General features: G+C 40.0%; 2 protein-coding genes across 5 annotated transcripts; both read left to right on the forward strand.

The window, feature by feature from the left end:
- Nucleotides 1–3,307: 3,307 nt before the first annotated feature.
- LOC111847654 (mago homolog, exon junction complex subunit) lies at nt 3,308–5,035 on the forward strand. Its single transcript, XM_023819044.2, has 5 exons — nt 3,308–3,469; nt 3,779–3,837; nt 3,949–4,059; nt 4,449–4,531; nt 4,838–5,035. The coding sequence occupies exons 1-5, from the start codon at nt 3,382–3,384 to the stop codon at nt 4,935–4,937; spliced, it is 441 nt and encodes a 146-aa protein (XP_023674812.1). The 5' UTR covers nt 3,308–3,381; the 3' UTR covers nt 4,938–5,035.
- An 879-nt stretch (nt 5,036–5,914) lies between these two features.
- Nucleotides 5,915–8,439, forward strand: czib (CXXC motif containing zinc binding protein). Of its 4 annotated transcripts, none has more exons than XM_023818812.2 (8): nt 5,915–6,001; nt 6,099–6,182; nt 6,666–6,722; nt 6,847–7,009; nt 7,149–7,180; nt 7,349–7,426; nt 7,619–7,684; nt 8,099–8,439. In XM_023818812.2, the coding sequence occupies exons 1-8, from the start codon at nt 5,996–5,998 to the stop codon at nt 8,174–8,176; spliced, it is 564 nt and encodes a 187-aa protein (XP_023674580.1). In that variant the 5' UTR covers nt 5,915–5,995; the 3' UTR covers nt 8,177–8,439. The 4 variants fall into 4 exon arrangements, with proteins under 4 accessions (XP_023674580.1, XP_023674581.1, XP_023674582.1 ...); XM_023818813.2 differs by having other exon boundaries at nt 6,847–6,928; XM_023818814.2 differs by lacking the exon at nt 5,915–6,001 and having other exon boundaries at nt 6,008–6,182; nt 6,852–7,009.
- Nucleotides 8,440–9,872: the final 1,433 nt, after the last annotated feature.

The raw sequence follows: 9,872 nt of genomic DNA on the forward strand, positions 1-9,872 counted from the left end.
TGTTCTTTCAACTGCTGTGCAAACAAGGGTAAAGGCGAAGTATTTGAGTGTCATGCAACGCCTAGCTGGATTGCTGATGTGCAATGTTTTTATTTTTTCCCCGCTACGTGTGTATTGATTCTGGGTCTGTGCACTATGCGTGTGTGATATGGAGCACACATGGAAGGGGATTTATGCTGTTGTGATGCTCTGGGGTGAATCGAGATGCATACGACATGTGACTAATTGTAAAAATCCACCCAAATGTTTTGTTCCCTCCACTCCTTGTACAAATATGTGGACAATCCAGAAATAGACTGTAACACCAGAGACGATGCATTATGCCTTACAGAATTAACCAGGTTTTGTGCATTATACTCTGATATCCTGGCTGAACTGTTGTCCATTTTGTCCTCATTGTAAATCTGTCAGTTTACTTACCTCCCACCTTTGTGAAGGAGTAAAGCACATGGTGTTGGCTGATTGGGAAACCCTGAGATCCTGTACATGAAATGACTGGAACCATCAACTGGAAATACCTAAAATGTGCACTTCAGAGTTGTGTATTTTTGTCATTTTCTTTCAAAATGTGAATCTGGTTCATACAATGTGAGCACAGAACTATTAAGGATTTATGGGAAAATGTAAGCATCTTAAATTCCTGACTTACATGCAGTAATTTATTCGCAATTCCATTATGTTACCGTTGGAAATTAAGCATTTTATAACTCTCATGCTGTTAAAGATTGATCGATAGAGTGACAGGAGATTTAATGGGCACAAGCTTCCTGTAGTTAATTGCACGCCAGAAAAAGGCTTTATCAGAACTTGAAGTATCCCTTTGCACCAGGATTCGGGCATGCATCATATGTCACTAACGGTCTGCAATGATGATGTACTGTCTTCAAATATTCTGCAGGTATTGTGAGGTGCTATTTTATACAGCCGTATGTTATGTGTTAATATATTGTAGCGAAGGGTGCCTTCACTGTGTGAATTGCTGTGAGTGGTTCCCTGTGCATTGGGAGACTGGAGGAATTATGCAAAAGGTGCAGTGGTTTGTAGGGCAAAGGGGGGGCTTCCTTAAAGGAAGCAGGTGTCATGAACGTGGGCCTGCATTGGGAAACAGGGTACTGGCATTTTTTTCTCTTGGTGTTATCTGGATTTTTCAATAAAGCAATATGTCTAATAGCTTGAGTTCATGTTCATTTTCCTTCACTTGTCAAACAATACTGTGAAATATCTACATTATAATTTTTTAATATGCTTTTTGCAATGAACAACTGAGTCTGCTTAGCCAATGTCCCTGGAGTAAGTTCAATTAAGACCCTTGTTCAAGGGCCCGATTATGACAGCAATCTGCCAACCTTCTGATCATACAGATCCGTAACCTGCCAGGCCACACACTGCTGAGTTATTTATGTCATTTCAATAATTGCTTTCATCTATACATAAGCTGTAGTTCAAAATAAATAAATCAGGTTCAAATTTGGTAAAGCTAGAAGTGGCTGCTAACTGAAGATAATCCACATGATTAAAATTAAGATTGACTACTGATCCTGTTGGGAGAGCAACAAGAACATAGTGCACAGACAAACATATGTATAGTGCCAAACGGACAAGGCACATAGTACACATAGTGTAAATGTTTCTGCAAACAGTTTTTAGCACATAGCACACAAAATATCCTGAAGAATAGAATGTTGTGAGAAATCAATGAACATGACTGATCCAAAATAGCATTCGGAAGTCTTTACTTGACCATAATATAACACAGTGCCAGTTATGCACATTAACCAAAAACAATTCCAATTGTGATTATGCATTTTTAGAAACCTATGTCTTCAAATGACTATTTCAATATTAGTCTTAATGCTAGAACTCGTGGCCATAAGTGGAAATTAGCGGGAGAACATTTTAAAACAAATTTGAGGAAGCACTTCTTTACACAGCGTGTAGTCAGAGTATGGAATAGTCTTCCTGCTAGTGTAGTGGAAGCTAAAACCCTGGGTTCCTTTAAATCAGAGCTAGATAAGATTTTAACAACTCTGAGCTATTAGTTAAGTTCTCCCCAAACGAGCTTGATGGGCCGAATGGCCTCCTCTCGTTTGTAAATTTCTTATGTTCTTATGTAAAACAATTATACGGATATTTACACAATAATTTACAGTTGTGGCTGCGATACGGCAGATTGAGTCCGAGACTGACAAGTAGATGGGTCCAGCCTGTATATCACAGCATTATACTCATAGAGAAGTGAATTTAGTTTTGTGGCAAATGAGCAGCTTCATAGTGCGTGTGACTAGACAGCGCTGGTGGCTTGTCACTGTCCCTAACTTTGTGTAGCTTAAAGAGTGGGTGCAAACAGTCTAAATGAGGCTGAGGTTGCGCTACATCTGGCCAATGAGGTTACAGTATAATTCTGTCCACCTTAAATCTCACTTCATGGTGTAATATATGAAGCAGCTGATGCCTTTTTTCAGACAATTCTGTGATATTTTATCATACAATATTATTCTAAACCAGGGGTGGGCAATCTTATCCAAAAAGGGTTGCTGTGTGTGTTGGGTTTCACTGCAACTCCCTAATTAGATTAGTAATTAGTGGACTGATTGGATGAAGAATCCTCACACCTAGGTTTGTACAGCTGACCTGAAGGTTATCCCAAAACCCTTCATACACACCGGCCTGTTGTGGGCAAGATTGCCCATCCCTGTTCTAAACTGTACTGGATAAGCAATTATGGAAGATCGTGGGTTATAATGGAGGTTCATATATTTTGCAATAAAATAAGAAATAAAATCAGAATCAGAAAACTTTATTAATCCCGGAGGAAACTGCTTATGTTGCAACTGCTCAGAAGACAGGAAAATGTGCAGAAGGCAGGATACAAAAAAATCCATGAGCTCTGTTTGAAAATGTACTTTATTTGTGTTAAAGATTTTGGTGTCCGGTAGAGAGTACTTAAAGCCTGACGCAATACTAAACACGCTCCTATATTTTGTTTTTACACATGACCGTTAAGCGTCACTACCTACAGCCACATGGGTCAGGGCTAACAATGGAAATCTGCAAATGCGCTTGCCTGTGTGCACGGTGAGTCATACTGACACCTAGCGGCAGAGTAATATGTGGCAGTCGTATTCGCCGCGGCAATTGTATATCAGTATTTACTGTCCTGCATTTTAAAATATGTCGAAAGTAGCTATTAAGGTAGTTCTCGCAACAAAAAATGAACATATTTTGTTAAACGTGTTTAGATAGTTGAACGTACTTCCGGGTAATTTGCGTACATTGGGGAACACCTAGTCTGTGATGTCATATAAATGCGTCTGCACATGCGTACGAGGGTCGCGGCGTGTGTACAGTCCCGGGCAAGACGAAATCACCCGGCTCGTAGCAATGGGTAGTGACTTTTACTTACGCTATTATGTCGGACATAAAGGAAAGTTCGGTCACGAATTTCTGGAGTTTGAGTTCCGACCGGATGGTGAGCTGTTTTGTTCTTAGAAAATTATGTTTCCAGTCCAGAATTGTAGCTAAATTTTGAGTGGGGCTAGTGTGGGGGGTGCGTTTGGGAACGGCGGGTAATACGGATGTGTGTAGTAAACCACTACTTGGTTTTAAGTTTCATTAACTGTAATTTGGATACTGTTAAGGTTATCCCATAGTTTATAATGAGCAGTTTTTTTGTCTGGGTAGGCATAATCGGTTGGAATTAATAAAATAACAAAAACTTTAGCGACCGTTTAATTTAAATACAATATGTACCCTTCAAATGTTCCTTATAATATTGCAGGGAAGCTGAGATACGCCAACAACAGTAACTACAAGAATGACGTGATGATCAGAAAAGAGGTACCTGAGAGCGTATCTGGTGCACTCCTAAAACGGGGTAAATCTTTCTTGATCTAAGTACAAAAACGAATGACAATTTTCATTTCATGCTTTGCATCATTTTAATTACAGGCATACGTGCACAAAAGCGTGATGGAGGAGTTGAAGAGGATTATTGACGACAGTGAAGTAACAAAGGAAGATGATGCTCTCTGGCCATCACCAGACAGAGTGGGAAGACAGGTCAGCTGTACAAGCCTTTGTTTACTGATAAGAGCTACAGTGGGCATAATGCTGAAAGATGTGCTTGTAAAGCCTATTGCTAGTATTTTCTGTTGTATCCTTGAGCAAGGTACCATCCTGAGTTTATACATTATCTGTTTGAGTGTGTAAGGACTGTATGTTGCTTTGGACAAGTGGTAGACATACAACAAAATATCAAACATTGCAGATTGAAATATGCCTTTTTTCCCATTTGCTTGTGATGGTGTCCTTGATTTTTGGCCGTGTGATGTGTGGCATGAAAGGCACCTAATGTTAGCGGCTAACGGTTAGCCTTATGTGTGCTTAGAAGAAGTTAACTTTGTTTGTCTCTATATATAAACTCATAAATACACATCATTGTGTGTTAGGAGCTGGAGATCGTCATTGGAGACGAACACATCTCATTCACAACATCAAAGATTGGGTCGCTGATTGATGTTAACCAGTCGAAGTAAGTAAGGCTCTATGCTGTTCTGCTGGGTACAGGGAAGACAGAACAATGTCGTAATGTTTGGATACAGTTCAGAATGGCTGCAGTCTTGATCGGCTTTTATCGGTTGAAGCTACTGGGGGTTGAGCTCATTCAGTTAGGGTGATGATTTATTGGCTGGGATTTTCCAATCTGAATATTCCACTTTGCCACGAGTGTAGCAGAAACGTGCTCCTATATAAATGGATTTAGAGGTGGATGAAAATTCACCTTGTGTTGTTACCACACTGGTTTGCTAATCTGCTAACTGTCCTGTTTTATTTTTAGGGATCCAGAAGGCCTCCGTGTTTTTTACTACCTGGTTCAAGACCTGAAATGCCTGGTGTTCAGTCTCATTGGTTTACACTTCAAGATCAAGCCCATTTAGGTTGAAGTATTGTTATAAGGTGCAAGTTTAATTTTTCATTTGATCGCTTTTCAACATTTGTATATTTTTTTGGTTTTCAATAAAATACTGAAATTAAACCTTTGTCACTTTATTGTAACTGGATTTATGCCATAGAACATAAAGGAATAGAAGGGATGGGAAAATAGGACAGAATCAGACTTAGACAATTTCTTAGACAATTATACTCTTTGGGGAAAGTATGGAAAGCCCCCTTCTGCCTCAATGGGGCTTTATATGCAATTGTTTGTCAATAATGATCTGCTACTATGAGCAGTGGTGTCGCAAGGAGTTTAACGTTGGGGGGGGCATGAATTTGCCCTGACAGTGGTGGAAGGGGTTGTATATTGTGACATTGCATTGGGCACACATACAATAGTCATATCATGAAAGGAGCAATTGTCAGAAGGATTTTAATTAAGATCTCATAATTAAAAATGACAGTTTTGGGTGCAGTTTCATAAGGGGGGGGGGGTCTGCTGATATTGGGACCCCCCCCCCAATTTAAGTGAAATTATATGTATATCAGTGTTTGGGTTTTTTCTGCTTAAAATACATAAAAGCAGGCCATCCTAAATCAAATCCGATTTCAATTTTGTTATTTCTACTTAAAATTGCAAATGGTCTGTTTCAAATTATCCAGCTCTCTGAAGAAAACCAACATGGAATATGTAAGCTGCCCCTCAAAGATATATAAATATATAACACTCTTAATCATAGATTTTCCATGCTACTGTTTCAAACCAGAACCTGCAGGGAGATGGTTTAAATTAACATTTGAGCTATTTGTGCATTCATATTGCCATACTGTATACGTTTTTGCAAACTTATTTCATACTCATACCGTCAACGAGGGTTGAATTTACAGCGTTTCAAAAACGTACGTGGGTTCCAGGCTCAATGCAACCCCGGACTAGATAAATGCCCTGGGTAAATGTTTGTAAAAGGGGGTCTGTAGTACGATCGCACGCCGACAGAGGGCGCCGTTCAGCCGCACGCCGATCCGCGCCTGTGACGGATCTCCCAGGGTTCGGAGAAAGATGGTGGTAAGCTGCTCCACGCCATATATGCGTGCATCGGGTTACCAGGCCCATCGCAGCAATGCAAGCGGCCGCTAACTCCATTTAATTTCTCCGTCCTTAGAAATTTGGACTTCAGTTTAAGGCGACGCTGGAAAACATCACCAACGTCCGACCAGAAGGGGAGGACTTCCGCTGGTATTTAAAGGTAAACTGCATAACTATATAAAAATAATATGATTGCTATTCGGCACCCGTCTTGATGCTTTTATTTAATGAAAAAGATTAAAACATGTGTCAATTTAAACTGTATATGGCATATTGACAATATTCGTACACGTTGTCATGACAATAAAATGGCTCTCTGTTTTGTCGTTGTAACTGGTGTATATTTGTTGCATTTTAGGAAGTGTAGTATAGTATTTAGCTGTAGGGAACTAAAGTGGTCAAAATTTTCGATCATAACTTCTTGCTCCTCAACGGTAGTATGCGTGTAGCAGAATTATTAAAATACAAATCATGTGTATGTTATTTACAAAGCGATACAGAAGCATTTGTTTCAGCGACAACGTAAATAGTTACCAAATTTGTACAGCCCTCTCCCAAGTGCCCGAAGTAATTTTGAGCATTTAAATCTTTTCGTTGTTGTTTGTATCAAACCATCTATTTTCACTATTTCCTTTTCATGTAGCTTAAATGTGGAAATTGCGGAGAAATTTCAGACAAATGGCAGTATATCACATTAATGGTAAGAGGTTGTGATTATTTATTTTTTTTGTAAGACTACATTACCCTAGTACCTTATTTATTTTTTTGTAAGAAACAAAAAAATCATAAATATAATGGTTTTATCCATTTTTGTTGTTGTCCAGGACAGCATGCCGCTGAAGGGAGGAAGAGGGAGTGCCAGTATGGTGCAGAAGTGTAAACTGTGTTCCCGGGATAACTCTATTGGTATGGGACACTTTGCTATCTCACAATGCCCTCTGCTGAATCAAACCACCTCTACTGTGATTAAAAATACCCAGACTCATGGTAAATGTTACTCTAGTTCTGGAAGAGATATGCTACTCTATATTTAAGATCATTAATGATAATTGAGACATGTGTTGGAAACAACTGGTTGAGCTTGTCCACCCAAAATATTACAAATATGGATCTGATTTTCCAACAGATATCCTGAAAGATACCATCACTTCATATAATGTGAGTGAAGACCTGTTTAAAAAATAGAATTCTTCTTAGTAATTAGTGACATTTTAAACAGGATTTTCAACAATGATGGTTTTCAAGCTTTTGTAAGATACTGACATGGATTTGACAAAGCCCTACAGTGGTATGTGTTACAGTATTTTCATTCTCTTGGTCCCAAAGGCAGAAGACAGTGACAGGTTTAAGACCATGGTGCAGTTTGAATGTCGAGGTCTGGAACCGGTCGATTTTCAGCCTCAGGTGACAGCATGTCCTTCCCTTCCGTTGTTCACGGATTGGCAGTAGAATATGGAATGCCTCAGAGCCCAATCACTCTCAGTGCACTTAACAGAACAAACTGTAGGTGCTGTGTCGCTGTATCTTTATCTCTGTCTTTATAAACCATTTTAGCTCGGTCATTCAGTATCTGTCTGCCCTGACTTTCCATTGCAGGCTGGGTTTAGTGCACAAGGTGCAGAGTCTGGGACTCCGTTCCCTGAAATCAACCTGCTGGAACGAGTGAGTCTTCACATCAGCCCCTTTCCTGGATTGACATTTCTTATTAATTACTGACTGTCGTACGAACATGGTTGGATTTCACTTGGTCCCAGGAAGGTCGTGGAAACGTCATCATCTTTACCGCAGACCCATTTTTTGTCTGTGTTATATAAGTAGCTCAGTGGATTGCACTGTCTTCACACAGTCGGGGGTCTAAATCCCAGCCTCGCCTTGTTGTAGGAGGTTGCATGTTCTCCATGGGCTCCTGTGGTTTTGCTTGTGTGCCCTGTGATGGACTGGCACCACATCCAGGGAGTCCCCCTGCTTGTGCTTCCTGGGATAGGCTCTAGGGTCACTGTGACTCTGTGATAAGTCATCAGGGAGGATGGATGGGTGTTACAGACATATTCATACTTCGTTATTCTTATATTTCAGGACTGGAATGACTACGATGAGAAGATCAGCGAGTCTGTGGGCATCTATGAAGTCACCCATAAGTTTGTCAAGTGCTGATTCTGTATTTGCAGCTGGATCATTCAAGACCCAGCTGTCTGCAACTGACCCCCCTCCCCCCCTTTGTCCTTTGGTGACAGGATGAGCCACCAGACCTATATGATTTGGTTCAATGCAGGGTGATCCTGTCCAGCTTCGGTCCATCTTTAACAGAACTTGTGGGTGACAGAGTAAGCAGACACTATCTGATGGGGATGGCGCCATCTTGTGGCTGGAGAATCACAGCTGTTTAAATCCCTCAATAAAATTAAAGGGTAAAAATGCTTTGGAGTTCATTTTTAAAGGGGGATATTATATTATATGTAAAGATACTAGCATCTGAACGCAATCTGTCCAGTTGGAACAGTAAGCTTGTGTTCTACACCTAAATCACATTCAATGCTAGTGTTGGAGCTCAATGCTGCCATGACTGTGGAGATGATCGACTTCTACTGTCAGCCCCACACACTCACTCCCCTGGAGATTAAGGCCAGCCCCTATCACTGGTTCGGTCATTTCAATTTCTAGGGTCCACCATCTCCAACACACTGAAGTGGGATAAGCATGTCACTTCCATCACAAAGAAAGCTCAGCAGAGACTGCTCTTCCTGTGCCATCTCAAAAAACTCAATGTCACAACTCCACACACCAATCATATCAGTGTGCAGAAGATTTCACCGGGATGCTCATCCTTGAATCTTATCCACCATGATACGACTGATGTGTGGAGTTTGGTAAAAGAAAATAGTTTGTATATTAATCTGCTCACTACAAAGTCTGAGGATTATCTTCAATAACTGGGTCATGATTTCTGGTAAGAGACATTGCTGTTGAATTTTTTCAAATGTATTTTTTGGCACTTTAATCACTACTGAAAGAATGCCATTCACTTCCATTACATTCGTGAGAAACCTGACACTATGACTGATATCTCCAAAGCTAGGCAACTCTCAGGGGAACAAATTATGATGGTCGGTTGCTCTAAAGCCCCTCTGAAACATATCTTTTTCATTTTTGGGGTGAGCTGCCCCTTTAAAATTGAAGTTGCTATCTTAAATGCTACCGCCATGGTAAGTATGTTCAATCCAGGCTGCTGATACATCCCAGCTCACTTTTCCGTCTTACGTATCTGTATCGACATCATGCAAAGACACTGTCAGCTACATTGAACCCTCCACTCATATACAGGAGCTTGTCTTTTTATGGACCTTCCGCTGTCCAGACCCAGACACACAGACTGGCTGTGTACTTCGGTTTTGACTGTGTTGCATGTGGTGAAATATGGGCAAGACTTCTTGACTTTGAAAAGTATTTTGCTCTTTGTAAGATGGTATAAGGTTAATTTTAGTAGATCATTCTTTAGGAGCAAGGTAACATTGACACAAGGAAATCTTTGCAATATTTACTGACAAATCAATGAGTTTTTACTTTGATACAGTATAATACTTGGTGACAAGAGTGGGTGTGTGAGGTACTGATATGGATTTGAGCAAGCAGTGGCATTGGTTTTTAATGTTGCTTATTGTAAAAATATTACTATGGAGAATTTCATTATTTCAATACTACCTAGCTCTGTCAACCTCATCTCTTGTTGTTTTTGTCATGTGTTATACCCTTCTATATTTTATGCCTCCTAGAGTCAAAAAGAACATTTAAAATGCAGTGTATATTGTAAGATAAAATAATTACCAGTGATATTATTATGGTGAATATAGAT

Source organism: Paramormyrops kingsleyae, chromosome 21, assembly GCF_048594095.1.
Source record: "Paramormyrops kingsleyae isolate MSU_618 chromosome 21, PKINGS_0.4, whole genome shotgun sequence".
Lineage (NCBI taxonomy): Eukaryota > Metazoa > Chordata > Actinopteri > Osteoglossiformes > Mormyridae > Paramormyrops > Paramormyrops kingsleyae.